Below are 15902 nucleotides of genomic sequence, written 5' to 3'. Positions count from 1 at the left end.
TAAGGGCCCAAAGTATTTTTCTTAAGTACTCTGATCCTGCCCCTGGAATTTCAAACATAATACCTTTTCCAAACAAGTGAAAAAGTAGAAATAAGAAATTAGGGAGAGAGAAAAATAAAGCAGCAAGACAGCTGCCTTTACTGTTACTTCCTTGGTGCGAATTTAGCCCTGGTTTTGCCGCAGGATCGCTCGGGGTTGTTCTCGCCTGCTAACGCCGCAAGAGCACAATGCCGGTTTCCTTCCGACGAGCGGACAGGAAATCAACCGCCCGTATTTCGCCAGCGCTGTCCCGCAGAGGCCGCGCTGCCCCGCTCCCTCCCGCAGCCGCCCGGCCGCTTTCCGACCCGCGGCTGCCCCTCAGCACCGGCCCCGGCTGCGCACCGCCCCCACCCCCGCCCCCGTCGCGCCGGGCCGCCGCTCGCCCCGCCCGCGGCGACGGTACGGCCCCCCCGGCCCGGGGAGGGCTCGGGCGGGCGCCGGGGCTGACGCGCTGCCCCGCCGCCGGGGCTGCCGCAGGGAGCGAGCGCTGCCCGCCGTCGCCGAGCTCCGTCCGTCCGCGTCCCCCACCCTCACCCCGCCCCCCCCCCCCCCCGCGCCGCTGGCGGGGCCGGGGCCGCTGGCGGGGCCGGGGCCGGAGGCGGTGCCTGCTCCGCACGGCAGGCGGAAGGAAAGGGCCGGCCGCAGCCTGAGGCGAGCCGGGGCGCTGCAGGGCTGAGCTCCGGGGAATCAACGGTGCAGCTGGGACCGAGCTCCAGGGGACGCGCGGTGAACCCGCGGCCGAGAGCCGGGGGACCCGCGCTGCCGCCGCGGCCGGGCCCCGAGCGAGCGGCTGCGGCCGGCGGCGCGGCGCGGGGGAGCCGGGCCGCTGCCGGTGCCGCTGCCGCCGCCCCGCGCGGCGCAGCCAATGGTGGTCGGCGGGGCGGGCTGCGCGGCGCCGGGCCGCGTTGTGCAACGCGCCGCGCTTTGAAGGCGACCATCGCCCCTCGGCGGCGGGGCTCAGTCGGCGTCTGTCGCGGCTGGGTGGCCGGCGGGGAGCCGGGGCTCCCGGCGGCCCGATGGAGAGCCGGCGGGGCCGACCTTCCCGCTGGGCATGAACCGGTCCCGGTAGGAGCGGCGCGGAGCGGTGCCTCCGGCGGGGCAGGATGACCCACATGCTGCATGCGGCGGCCCGGCGGGTGCAATGGAGCCGGGCGAGCGCCGCGAAGAGGGCTGCGTGCCTGCTGGCGGCGGCGTACGGGCTCAAAATCCTCTACCCCATCATCCGCGGGCGCCTGAGGCGGGCGGGCGGCAGAGGCGGCCCGCAGGATGCCGGCCGGGCTGAAGGGGGCCGGGAGGCGCCGCGGCGGGCCGGCAGCCGGGGCAGAGCCTCCCCGGCCGTGAACGCGGAATTTTTCAAGCAGCTGCTGGAACTTCGCAAGCTGTTCTTCCCAAAGCTGGTGAGCGCCGAGCTGGGCTTGCTCTGCCTCCACTCCGTCGCTTTGGTTTCCAGGACCTTCCTCTCCATCTATGTGGCCGCCCTCGATGGGAAGATTGTGAAAAGCATCGTGGAAAAAAAGCCCAGGAGCTTTGTCTGCAAATTAATCAAGTGGCTGATGATTGCAATCCCGGCCACTTTCGTGAACAGCACCATACGGTACCTGGAGTGCAAGCTGGCCCTCGCCTTCCGCACGCGCCTGGTGGATCACGCCTATGAGACCTACTTTGCCAACCAGACTTACTACAGAGTGATCAGCATGGATGGGCGGTTGGCCAACCCCGACCAGTCCCTCACTGAGGACATCATGATGTTCTCGCAGTCCGTGGCGCATCTCTACTCCAATCTCACCAAGCCCATCCTGGATGTCGTGCTCACCTCCTACACCCTCATCCGCACAGCGCGGTCCCGGGGGGCTAACCCCATCGGGCCCACGGTCCTGGCTGGGCTCGTCGTCTACGCTACGGCCCGCGTACTCAAAGCCTGCTCGCCCAAGTTTGGCAAGCTGGTGGCTGAGGAGGCTCAGAAGAAGGGCTATCTGCGCTTCATGCATTCACGCATCATTGCCAACGTGGAAGAGATCGCCTTTTACCGAGGGCACAAGGTAAGGAGGAGAGAAATCGGAGGGTATTTGGGGCACTCCTGCAGCTTCCCCTGCTGCCCTCCTCGAGCGCTTTGGGTCTCTCTGACATTTAGACCTGTTTACAGCTAGCACTTCCCCTTTCTTAGGAAAATGCCGTCTCACAGGCGGTATCTGGGGGGAGCAGACCGTAGTTCCCTTGTGCTCTGACAATGTTCCTGTTTTGCAGCTGGATCCTATGCTTTTCTAGAAAGCTAATCTCTGTTGTTGTTTTTCCCCCGCCCAGTCCACCCGTCCATTCCACTTAACTTTTCCAGGCTTTTTTTTTTTTCACCCATGTTTATGAACTACCAGATTTAATGCTGCAGGAATAGCAACCAGGGCACACCAGAAACTCTAGGGGAAAACTCTGTGATAGCACAGGGAGCACTACAACCTTTGACACTCTTTTACATAGCTAAGCAAAGATGTAGTCATCAGAGTCTTAAAATAGCTTAAGTACAGTACTTCAGCAGTCACAGTTACATAAACTAATGGCTTGTTTTAAAGCCACCTTATTGAGGAACTCTTCATACTTTTATTAGAAGACAGTTTTGGCTGTAACACCTTTCAAATGGGATTTGGAAAATAGAGTTGTTACATGTAAGGTGAAAATGAAAGCTGGAAACCAGCCTGAATTATTACTCTTTCAGTCCGAGCAATGATTATATAATGAAAATGGTTTATTTTGGTAGAAGCAATCCTTCTCAAAAGCTGCTGATGCTAATGTTTTAAGTGCAGCTAAACTAAACATTTTTTCAGTTCCCACGTATACTGGCTTGAACTGACTGCATTATATCATGTTGACTTGCAACTGTCTTGGACTTGTTAAACCTCTTGGGATAGTTTTCTCTTCCTCCAGACTGCTTGAAAAAACAAGCAGCATTGCATTTCAGGGATCAGCTCTGCAACTTTAAGTCATTGGAGATAATTGATCCCCAGACACTTTCCAATTTGAGGAGTTTCAGTTGCTATGAAACTCTACAGCTGCAGCTTTATGAAAAAGATGTGGAATCAGTCTTATTTTGGTTGTTAGAATCAGCTGTTGTGACTGCCTAGTGTGTTGTTCTTGTATATATCAGAGATCTTAAAAGAGCTAAAAACCTGCCGAAGTGCTACTGAGGGACGATGGTGTAAGTAAGAACTGGGTCCATGGACTTCCATAAAGCCGTGCACTTTTCCTGTGACACTGCAGCACTGTGAAAATAAAGTACTACGCAGCAGATGTGACTCAGAAGTCACAGCTCCCGGTACTCGATTATTTCATGCACATATATGAACGTATGTTGTATGACGTGTGCATCTTTGTTGCATTGTATAAATGTTTTATTTTTTAACTGTAGGTAGAAATGAAGCAACTGCAAAAAAGCTACAAGGCTTTGGCAGATCAAATGAATCTCATTTTGTCCAAACGTTTATGGTACATCATGATAGAGCAGTTCCTGATGAAGTATGTCTGGAGTAGCTGTGGTATGATTATGGTCGCTGTGCCCATCATCACTGCAACGGGATTTGCAGATGGCGGTAATACCATTTTTTACTTAATTTCTAATTGTTTCTTTGAAGTTATGTCCTCAAAAGACTGTGCTTCCCCTGAATGCCAGTCATATTTATTTATTATTCACAGACTTTATTACAATGTCCATGTCTTGTGTGTAACTTTCAAGCATAACAAGTCAGCTGAGGAAAGAGCCAATGCAAAAGATCCAACTTTGAACATAAGCCTGATACACAGCATGAATTCAGGACTTAGAGGATCCTTGTGTCACATGAGATTATAATGATAATTGCAGTCATTTTTCACTAGCCACTGTTGGGATGGCAGGATGATTTTTGCAGCATCTCTTGTTACTTTACAAAACGATGCTATTAACTTTCCTAGAGTGCTTTTCTCCTCCTTCCATAAACCATAGTCTAAGTATAGGTAATTATTCTATTATGTATTGACCTCTTAGGAGTCAGGTCACTCCTGACTCCCTGAGAGAAGAGAAGGTGAAAATCAGGTTCCAGGTTTGGATGGTATCATTTTTGACATCCTATCACAACTTCCCAGGAAGTGAAATGACACTGAAGTACTGTTACTGTTGCAGATACTATTTAAAAAAAAAAAGAAGAGTAGAAGGAAAGGTAATTAAGGAGAGGTGGTGAAAGACCAGTGGGGAAGTTTGCCTCAACAGGCTTCCTTAAGCACAACTAGAACCACAGAAAATATTACAGATTCCATAGGATTTTTTTAAGCACAGATCCTACAATGTCTGTGGAAGGATCTGTTTCAAGTTGGGTGCATTTAATCAGGAATCAGTGAATTCGTTTTCATGCAGGTCTTGGTAATTATATTCCAAATCAGGGCTGTCCAACTGGAGAAGCTTTGTTCGACCTGTGGGATGACAGTGTGCAGTCCTCCCATGGTTTAGCTTACTTGCAGTTGTGTGGGTGCATGGCTAGTGTTCAGCTGTCTGACCTGTTGCCCGTCGCGTCGCTCGGGAGGGCACTATATCAGGACCCTGCCTGGCATCCTGGTAACAGCTTCAAAAATACCAGGAAGTCCTATTCCAAACAGAAGAGTTTGTACAAAGCCATTTCACCTTGCAGTGAAAGTTGGCACAACAGAAAAAAGGATAAGAGTCTCTCTGCTAAGATCGGAATGTGTACAGTCAAGAAAAAGGTCGTGTAACCACACATTGTATATATCTGCTTAGTATTACAGCATGAAAAAAAAAGACTCATATTCATACTAAACTAAATGACATTCCTGTTATTCATGAGTATTCTTTTGATAAATACTTTTCAAATGTGGGAGAAAAGAAAGATGGAGCGATGGCTCATGTGGTAAAGCGGAAGAATATTTGCCACCAGCAACCTAAACGGGACTTATTATGGAGACCTGAGGTGTACTGTAATGATGGATTGCAAACATAATACTGACCAATCAACACTGTCAAGAGCAGTTCAGAGTATAACAGGTATTCAAAGAGTCAAGCAGACCCGAACTTACCATTGACCTGCTTGGGAAAACAATGCTTTGTGCCTCAGCAGGTCAGATGCAAGTTTTGTTCGTATCTGAAGGAAGAGATAGTGGATTTGTTACTTTAGGATAAACCACGGGGATGAGGGATATGCACAAAGCTAATACCATGACCAGACTTGAGACTAAAGGTGTAAAGCAGTAGGTTTTGTACACTTCTTCGGGGGGTGCGTGTGTGTAAAAAATAAACAACAAACCAAACCAAACCAAAAAAAAAAAATCCTGCAATAAAAAGAATCTTGTTTTGGTGCAGGACTTGGATTTCTCTAGACACGGTGAACACTTATCTTCGTTCATAAAACAAGTAAGACTATCAATTACATAAATGAAGATGAAAAGGGAAGTGTTAGATTCTGTATGAAACAGAGACGGTCTTTCTGCCCTGTTACAACACACCACTTCTTCAAACACAGGAGGCCAGCCATACGAAAAATGTTTTGGACAAAAAGATCAAGAAAAGTAATCTTGTTGGGTTAGGCATGTAATGTAAGTGCTTGTGTTTTGGAGCAGTGAAATGCTCATAAATGCTATATAATTTTATTTTTTTCAAATACTCCTAAAATGACTGGTGCAGTGGTTTGTGGAGATCTCTCAACTGTTGCTCGATGAGCTAGCCTGGGTGCTGGAAGCAGCCAGTAAATTCAGCATTTACATATGGGACAAATGCTGCACTAGTGTAAGCCATACCTGATTCCTAAATGATTTAATTGTGGTGGTTCTATCTAGCATGAGCTGCATCAGCTATAATCCCAACAAGATCAGCAAAAATTGGTTCTCTGAGAAGTAAGAAACAAATTTTGATTTATTTTTTACTAATGAGTTAACTGAATTCTCCCTATCCCCTAAGTTTACTCTTCTTGGAATGGAAATGACTTTTTAAAATAAGTGAGAACTACACAAGCAAGAATTTTGTGATCTCTCCCTTTGCAAGAGGTTTTCTGTCTTTTTTTTTTTTTTTTAAAAAAAAAAAAGCATGCTTCTCATTGTGTCTCAGGTGGCTAGATTAGATACTAGTTGACAGTGTACTGATGTTGTATAATTTAAGCTAAAAAATTCCAGTATGAGTCTCAACTAATTAAAATTGTTATAAAAAACATCTGAGGCCAGGAAGAGTAACATATAGATGAGGGGGGGTGTAAATATACATATATATATATATATATATATATATGCAAAATTATGATGTAAGAATTTAAAAAAAGCTTTTCTGAAGTTATCTGTAGTGTATTTCAGTGATTCAGATGTAATTATGTAAGGATACCTTTATGGATGTGTAAATAAAAATGAAATAACATGTGGATTTAACTAATAAAGACAGAAAGATACCTCTGGCTTTGGTACTACATGTAGATTTCTAGACACCAGATTCTGATCTTGTCAAGGAGGTGAGACAGTTACTCACCAAGTAAAAAAATACTGTTCGCTATACTCTTGCATTGCTTGACTCATCCCTTAAAATTTACAGTCGCATTACACCTGCAGGGAATTCTTCCTGGATTTTCTTGACTAGCAGTACTGTGCAAACATCACAGAGGATGTTAACCATAATTGCTGGTACAGGAGTTGCCACACTGAATGCAGCTGTTACCATGCCTAGCCTGATGCCTAGCAGCAGTTTAGTTTAAAAAGGAAACTTTAGAAACACTTTACAAACTTAAGAAAAAAATGATATCCAGACCCCGTTCTGCAACAGACTTAAGTAATATATGAAGGTTATATATAAAGTTAATGTGATGCAGAAAACCCTTGAGACCTTTTGTTCTAAATCTTGTGTGTGAAAAATCTTTGAGTGGTTTACGACACATTGTTGTCTTATTTTTTGTCAATGCAACTATTAAGACTGAAAACATTCTTTCTTAAAATATTTAGCCACTTTTTTTAAACCTTGATTCCATCAAGAAGCAAACCTTGCAAGTTGACTATGAGGTATAAATGTGTAGGTGACATGGTAGCAAGAGTGTATGTAGATATGTTAATTGTAAACATTTATTTCTCATCTATTTTCTGCTGCTGTTTTCTCCTTGCCTAATGCTGCTGACATGTGGTTAAGAGACAAGTTCTTTCTTTGGAGCAAGGGTTTTCTTGCTAATAGGATGCAGTGTCATAAACAAAGATCACAACGTTGTTCTGGGGTCAGATGAAGAGAGAAACTGTGTTGTGAGAGAGAGGTATCCTGCTTAAACCATGCCTTTGATAATGAAAGCTTATTGCTTTCTTATAGAAATATAATTTTGTTGCCAAATTTCCATCAATATGAATATTTCCTTTTACATGAAGTCAGTAAGTAAATAAGGCTGAAAATGAATCATTGTGAAAGTATTAAAAATCTGTTTCAGATCATTGCTTAGGTTTCACTTTTTTCATATTTTGAAAAATTTGGGTTGGATAATGATATATTAAAAGGAAAATTATCTAGGTAGACAAATACTATAAAAGAATAGGATGTTTTGCATAAGAAGATGAATTCCATATACTCCCACTTATTCTTTGTTACTGAGCTATCTGTGCCAGTTACATTCACCAATTCTTTTTGAAAGGTTGAGTTAACTTTTTCTTAATTTAAAAGCTGCTCTGTAATGGCTCACATTCTAATCCTAATTTAATTTGTAGAGATAATTTTCAGAAGAATATCTTAACAAAAAACTTTTTACTTTTAGAATTGGAAGATGGCCAGAAACAAGCAATGGTCAGTGAGAGAACAGAAGCTTTTACTACATCACGAAACTTGCTGATCTCTGGAGCAGACGCTATCGAAAGGATTATGTCTTCCTACAAAGAGGTACTGTACATCTGTCATACATGAAACAGAAGAGGGGAAAAAAAAAGTAAAACAGAATTTACATTCAATATAAAATGTTAAAAAAAAAAAAAAGGGTACAATTTTTAAAGGGAAATTCTATTTTATCATGGAGATCTTTGGACTGATAGTTTGATTTTTAGAGTTAAGTCCACAGAGAGTCTAAAGTACTCAGCTGCCCATATGGTGCAACATGTAAATGTCGTTTTTAATACCAGTGTTCAGATGCCATCAGAGAGCAATAGAAGTTCCTGGAACGTGAGTGATAAAGGTTCAAATTCCTCTTCTGTTTGGAGCACAGACCTGAATTCAGGCTGTCTGCCTCCAGTGTGTTGGGACTCTTCTGTTGCAAGTGTCATAGAATGACAGAATAATTTGGGTTGGAAAGGACATTTAAAGGTCATCTGGTCCAACCTGCCTGCAATGAGCAGGGGCATCTACAACTAGATCAGGTTGCTCAGAGGCCCATCCAACCTGACCTTGAATGTTTCCAGGGATGGGGCATCTACCACCTCTCTGACAACCTGTTCCAGTCATGCTTTTATATGAAGCACAAAGAGAATTGAATACTTATTTCCTGGCCACCTAAGCTGTAGGGCTGTTTTCAGTATCTTGTGAACCTGTTAAATTATAATTTTGCAAAGTAAAGAAATTTTGGCAGGAAAAAATCCACCTTGGGACAGCAAATAGTCTAGAAGTGCCGGATGTTCATCTGGAAGATCAGAGACGTTTCAGGGCATTACCCAAATTCCACTGAAGTTGGGCTTTCATCTGCAGTCTCTCTTGGGGGTTTCTCTAGGTGCCGGCTGTTAAGCAAGAGAAAAGTGAGGCAGTGCTGTTCTCCTCAACACTTCCTTCTGCGTTTGTTAATTGGTTTTTGCTTGTCCCTTTGGTAGGGACCCCTTTTCCCAGCGCAGTGCAAGGAGGCACGCATTAGCTAGGCAGCTAATCAAAGATTATGGATTCTGTTACTTGGAATCCAGCCATAAGAGCTACAGCTTTATAAATCGGAGGAGGAGGGGTAGTTTGGCACCTTCAGATGTGGACTCTGACAAAGCCAGAATCTGCGCTTCTTTCAGAAGGAGTTCTTGTGGACTGTGATTTTGACCTGTGTTTCTTTAGCTGTTCCCCTGCTTGGCCTCTGCTCTAAAGATAGTGCCGGATGACCTGTAACCCACTGATGTAATTTCTATTTTATTTTCAACATTTAAGTCATTTGTATAATGTACATGGGGACTTATAAACATCGTGGGGTTTTTTTTTTGAGACAAAAATACCCACAAAGTAGTAGCAACAACTGAACAAACTCACTTTGTTTTTAACATGGTGAGATTTTAATCCAGGCAGCGTGAGATCAAAGACTCGTTCTTTGAATTTCCATCTTAATTTTACATTTATACTTCTCCTCAAGAGTCACTGCAGTACTTTAACCACATTGTCATTCGCGTTTTGTGATTCAGGCAGTTTTCAAAGGACAATGTACTCCAATCCACTTCAAGTGGTAGTGGAGTTCCAGTTCTTGCCCACCTGATCCACCACAGCAGCCCACTTCCATTCAGTGTAATTCCATGTGCAGAGGAGGTAGGCTCAACTTTGCAAGTCAATAGTTTAGACAGTAGTATTTAGTGTTTTGACAAAGCAAGTTTGTACGGTCATGGTTTAGAAACTTACTACAAGTTATGTTTCTTCTGGGTCACAGTTGGTACAAGTTTCATTCATCACGTGCAGTATTCAGTCCATCAAATGCCACTGCCAACGCTGCACGAAGCACTCGGTCCTGGCACAAGCTCCCACTGAAATTGCTGGAAAGACTCCAGTGTGGAGAATGACGTTACAGCTCCTACCTGCTACCTTCTGCCTCAAGTGGTGTTACCCCAATACTTGTGCAGCTGTCAATGCAATTACCAATAGTGCAAAATGATGTACAGCTGATGGAGTTGAAACTTTGAGTGATTAGGTTTTTTTAAAGTGAGTTTCTTAAGTGGTTGTGTGCTTGTTAACCTCCAGGGGAGTGATGGCCTTGTAGCCAGAACTAGCATTTGCTTCTGAATCTGGCAGGAATACTGAAATTTCCAAAGGATTTTATATTGGACTTATGTCTGCCATAGCAGGTGAACTCAGTCATGGAGTGTATGTGTTTAACCGCAGCAAGCTAATGATTTTTATAATAATTTATTTTGTAATCTTGCACTCATTTTCTTGCTGTTCTTATCTTGCTCTCTGCATTTAGTATAAAAATTCATCCTTTTAAAAACATACAATAATACATTTATAATAAGATGCCTGGGTTTAATTCTATGCTGCCAGCAGATGGAGGCAGTTCTTTGGGAGCTCTTGGTGGTGTCACTGGCCGTGAATAGGAAGTTATCAGGTCCAGAGATCCGTTGTTTCTGTCTTCACCAGGTGGAAACTGTGACAAAAGGACCAAGAAAAAGGATGAAGCCTTTTAAGAGCCCTCACAATCTTGAAAATGCCCAGTTCTAATCTAAGGTCTCAGATTTAGCTCTGGTACTCCAGCATGCAGTTGACAGAAAAGCCATTTCTTTTTTGTACCATATTTCAGATTACGATGCCTTGGTGCTGCCTGTTATACACAGAAAAGCACACATTCCCTATTTTGGGAATACAGGGAAGTAAACATAAATAGTTACAGATGCCAATTTTTCTCATTTCTTGGACCTTTATTTTGCTGGCAAATGCAGAGATTTTGTTTTTCTCAAGTATGATAGGCTCTCTGTTTTCAGATATTCTGACAGCTATTCTCTGCTGGTTGAAGACTACTGATCCACAGAAGAGCAGTCCCTGCAACCTCCTCATTTACTGGAGGTATCATAGCTTACATTGGCTGAAATCTGTCCCACTCAAACTGTCTCTGCCTGCTGGCTGGTGGGAGCTGTGGGTGGCATAAGGGTTAGCACAGAATCTCAAGGAATGAATATTGATAGGCATTGCAAGGTGCATCGTTGATCCTTTCGGAACAGCATTTCAGAAATACTGACTCAGAATAGCTGGGAATGGTTTTCATGAATCTTTGGCCAAACGTTTCATTTCTAGAATTTGTGAAATATAATTGAAATGAGGCATTTATTGTTTCTCAGGTTACTGAGCTAGCAGGCTACACCGCCCGTGTCTACAACATGTTTTCAGTCTTTGATGAGGTGAAGAGGGGCATCTACAAAAGAACTGCTGTTATTCAAGGGTCTGAAAACAACAGCAAGAATGAAGATAAAGCGGAATTGCACATCGATGGGCCCTTAGAAATCAAAGGTACTTAATTCATATTTGTGTGTATTTCCCTGTTTGCGGTGCCGGTGCAGTGGGATAGGAGGTGAATAGAGGTTTTGTTTCTACAACAAATCAGCCTTAATACCCCAGAGACCATGTTGCCGTCTTTTTAGCCTCCTGCTATTTTGTAACACTGTGCTTATGCAGTGCTTTTCTAACACACAAAATTGCTCAAATATTTTCTGTAAAAACTTCCAATGAAAAAGGCATTTCAACAATATACTCTACTGATTGTGGTGGTATTATTATTCTTACGTGGACAGTGCCTGCTTTCCTGAGACACTTAATTTTTTTTTTTCAGAAAACTGAGATTGTAACGTTTGCATCTTCAAACACCGCATTATTTTGTTTGGGGTAGGAGGGAAAGACAGATTCGCTCAGTAGTTTTTGGCAAAAATACTACTTTGTTTTCAGTGACTAAAAATCAGCCTGTGCTCATTTGTTCATAATTTAGTGAGAATTTTCAACTGAAAATGTGCTGACAACTTTACCCTTCCCCTCACCTCCCAAATGATCTAATCAAGATATACCTTAACCCTCCTGTCCCTATCCGGTATCTTTCTGGTGCCACTATCCTTCTGCTCCACCTTCCCCAAAAAACATTTTCTGTATACATTTATTTCTTATTGTGCTCCATTATGTGACACCTCTCCTCCTCTTGTGTCCAGCTTCTCTCTGAGGTACTTAAAGGCAGGTTTTGCAATGGGCTTTTCACAATTTTCCCAACAGACCCTTTCTGCTTCTCCCCTCTGTGGCGTTGGAAAGCCTTATTCTCTTCCTTTGGCTTCTGAAAACAAACCTCAGGAGAGTTGAAGGCACCAAGTGCTCTTTATGAAATAGCCTCTTTGAACAATTTCAACAGTGCTGCCCTTCAGCACAGATTCTCGAAGGTCCTCTGACAAGGTTCTTCTAACAAACAGTCTGGTGCAGCAGATGATGTCTTAGTCTTGTAGAGCTTGGTAATATTTGGCTGACATTCAAAGAAATGGCATTTCGTAAACATTATGGTTTGTCATGTACAAGAGAAAATGTTTGTATCTCCTGCAGCAACCAAGTAGTTTGAGGGCACTTTTTAGACAACTGTTTTAGAAACAAAGCCAAATACAGTTCAGATATGCAAGCATGCTATTCACATTCCCTTTTGGCCTAGTATACTTACACCCCCACTCCTTTTTTCTCTGCAGCCTTTTCCCAAGATTTGATTCCACTACAGTCACGCATTTCATCCAGCCTGAATTCCTCCTAAGTCGTGGTGACTAGCATTTGCTCCCGAGTGGTTGTAGGCTCTCAGAGGCAGCTAGCCAAGACCAAGCATTGTGCACAAGGACTTAAGTAGAATTTAGGCCAGATGAATCTAGGCCACAGGCTCCACACTTTTTATGACAAGTCCCATTGTAATACTGTTTTTCCTCCTTTCTTTTGGTCTTGATGCTTCAGAAATCCGTGCAGAGTGGATTTGTATGTGGATAAAAGTAGATGTGCTCACATGCGTATATATATGTGTCTGCATAGTTAGAAAAGAAAAATCTTAATATTCAGCTTCCTCAAAGTCTCTTTGAACACACGCTACTTATTTCCTTTTGAATCAACCAATGTAAGTTTATGTAACTGAGGGATGTCTGTTTTGTGCTTTACATTTACTGTTGTCAGTAAGAGCATTGTGAAAATATGAAAACTATTAGGATATTTTGAACAGACAATAATATTGCCTTATACATAGTGTATATCTCATTCAGAATTTTAAATTTGAAATATGATTGTGTACATCTTGTACAAATACTGTCAAATTGTATTTCTGATTACACATACATATGCTTTAAAAGCATGCTAAAGTTGCAATCAAACACTGTGGAGGTAGGAAATGAGAATTAATTTTACTTAATACTTAGCTTATTATTTTTTTATCATAGATTTATTTCAACTAGAGTTTCTCCACTGCATCCAATTAAATTTTTTTTTAACAGCAAAACACTTTCATTTTCCATAATATCATTCTGGACACTACAGAACTATTTTAAATAGAACTTATTTTAGGAAAAAAAGAATGTTTGGGCTGATAAATGGCAGAAATTTTTGCCCAGGTTGTTATATTTTAGCAAAGTCAGAAGCAATTGAACAAAGAACATCTTAATGGAAAATACAAAACTAACCTTACCTTGAGGAAATGCTAGCAGGTCCTTTTGTAATAAACTGAACTTTTCCTTAGTGCCACTTTTATTTGTTTAGATTAGTCTAAGTTATAAAATAATCAGCCTTCTAATACAAAAAGTGATCTCTTTCCTTTGCATCTTGTCTGTAAAGGTAATTTCTGATACTTGCCGAGGAGCCCAGCTGTTTGGGTTCTGTTAGAGAAGCCTGTTAACAGGCAACTGAGAAGTTACAGTTTCATTTATTCTGTTTCCAGAATAAGTCCTTGTGTTACAGAGTATGCAAATGTCCAATCGAGATTGTATAGGTGAATTTGCCAGAAATCGGAATAGTAAGTGTACTACTGGAGTGAAGTGTTATATGGGTTTCCACAAATACTCAGAAGACACGTTTACAGTGTCTGTGGGTTCAAGAAGAGATGGAAGCAAGCCATTAGATGTTTTCTCCTTTGCTCTTGTTGCTGGAGGAGACTGGACTGGGCTCCGAGTTTCAGAGCTGGTAGTGAAAGTAGATTCCATTTTCTGATTAAATCCTCAAGAGAAGGTAAACTGGTCTGCTTGTGGCTAAGGCTGTCCTTGAACTTTACTGGTTGATACTGACCACCTGTTTAAAACAAAATACAGTAAATACACGTAGAATGTGAATAAAGATGTCTTTATAGTGCATTATATATTTATGATGCATACTGGCATTGTATTTATGATCAAATTTAGGATTCATTGCACACTTCTGGCTGCTGCTGACAGTGTCTTTCTGACTAGCTAAGATTTATTATTCAAATTTTCCACTAGGGGAACATGGAGCACATGAAAGAGTTGTTTGAAACTCATCACTATACTTCTCAGCTGTGCACAGAAACTGTCACATGTCATTGCTTAATGGACGGTTTCACAAACTCTAATTTTTTTTTTCTTTCTAGGGAAAGTTATTGACGTTGATCATGGAATTATTTGTGAAAATGTTCCTATTATTACTCCGAATGGCGATGTGGTGGTTTCCAGACTAAACTTCAAAGTAAGATGATATGCAAGAATCTTCTGATTGTTGCCATCACATTAACATAAACAGCCCAGAATTCATGTACCTTATGTTAAGTACTTGGAGGAGCATATGGATAAAAGGGGAAATCCAGAAAGGTAGGCATAGTAGCTCAATAGAGGCAGACATACATAGTTTATCCTGCTCAAAGAAAGAGAAGAGAGGATTTCTGGTGCTGTTGCCAGGTGAAAAACTGACCTGAGATTTTCAAAGGTGTATATGGGACTCTGCATCCATCTTTACTTAATTTCAATGAAATTGGGGTGCAGTTTCACATAGGCTTTAAAAGTCTGAGTTTGCAGCAACAGTGAAAAAATTGAGTCTGCAGTTTTGCTTGATCACCACAAAGAGCAGTACTAACTAGTAGTTGACAGCTTAGTTCACAAGCCCGACTGTGGAGTCATTACTCTGTAAAAACTTGTGTTGTTTCTAAAAACACTCTTCCAGATACCACTCAGTACCTGCTCACAATTTTAATGGATGACCTTTACTGAATTAATCCTATATATATCCTGATCCTATGTTTCAGTGCAGACGTTATTATTTTAGAAAATAGTTGAAGTTATCAGAACACTACCATGAACAATTCCAGCAGGTCCTTTAATTTAGCTAAAGCGGAGTCTTCCTCTTGCCACCTCTGTTGGTATAGGAATTAGCAACTAGGAGGACACGGTCCTAGCTATGGCAAAACTTGCAGTGGCTTCAGTGTAGGAATTTCAGATGTGTAAAATTACAACTTTATGATCAAGGAGACAGTTACTTTTATTCATTTGTCTCAAGAGACAAAACCAACAGAAAATATAGTCAATATATTTATGTAAAGCATAGGCAATGACATTGTGATTATGTGTAAATACACGCTCATATATACAGGGTAACATTCAAATGAGTAAAACCAAGTCCATCACAGCCAAAATAACACTGGTAATTAAGCGGGAAAAGGCAATGTGAAGTAAATTTTCCAAATAATTTGATCGGGCTCCCGTGGCTTAAATTAATATCACTGATGGGCATAGCACTGCTTTGTACGCCATTAACACCTTTGCACCTAATCTACATTAGAATAATTGATTCTCACTGTGGTGTATTGACAAGGTGATATAATCAGTGTAGTTTATAGAAATACTCAGATGTTGTAGAAATTATTGTTGTTATTTCAGCCCACATATTTTATCTAATGCTACAGTTCCCAGAATAATTGCATAAATACGTGCAGGTAATTTATGAAACAGGTTGATAATTTGATACAAATGCTCACTTAACTCCCTCTAGGGGTCTTAGATTGTCTTGTGCTACCTATACTGGGTGCTAACATCTTTGCATTTTCATTGCTATTGTAGGTCCAGGAGGGGATGAATCTTTTAATCACTGGACCCAATGGCTGTGGAAAGAGTTCACTTTTCAGAATTTTAAGTGGTTTGTGGCCTGTGTATGAAGGAGTTCTCTACAAACCCCCTCCGCAGCACATGTTTTATATACCACAAAGGTATGTGTTTTGCTCAAGGTGATACCTTTT

At 42.3% G+C, this 15902-nt stretch overlaps 1 protein-coding gene across 1 annotated transcript in view; it reads left to right on the top strand.

The window, feature by feature from the left end:
* Positions 1–1142: 1142 nt before the first annotated feature.
* ABCD2 (ATP binding cassette subfamily D member 2) overlaps positions 1143–15902 on the top strand; it is a 43185-nt gene continuing 28425 nt past the window's right edge. The window contains exons 1-6 of the mRNA XM_086473925.1: positions 1143–2078; positions 3437–3617; positions 7776–7897; positions 11014–11182; positions 14268–14362; positions 15727–15872. Of these exons, the coding sequence (XP_086330051.1) occupies positions 1143–2078; positions 3437–3617; positions 7776–7897; positions 11014–11182; positions 14268–14362; positions 15727–15872 (1649 nt within the window). The remainder of the gene's footprint in view (positions 2079–3436; positions 3618–7775; positions 7898–11013; positions 11183–14267; positions 14363–15726; positions 15873–15902) is intronic.

This window comes from Leptosomus discolor, chromosome 1 (genome assembly GCF_034619465.1).
Source record: "Leptosomus discolor isolate bLepDis1 chromosome 1, bLepDis1.hap2, whole genome shotgun sequence".
NCBI classification, from domain to species: Eukaryota; Metazoa; Chordata; class Aves; order Leptosomiformes; family Leptosomidae; genus Leptosomus; species Leptosomus discolor.
Note: the sequence above shows the minus strand (reverse complement) of the source record. Positions and strands in the feature narration are given on the sequence as shown.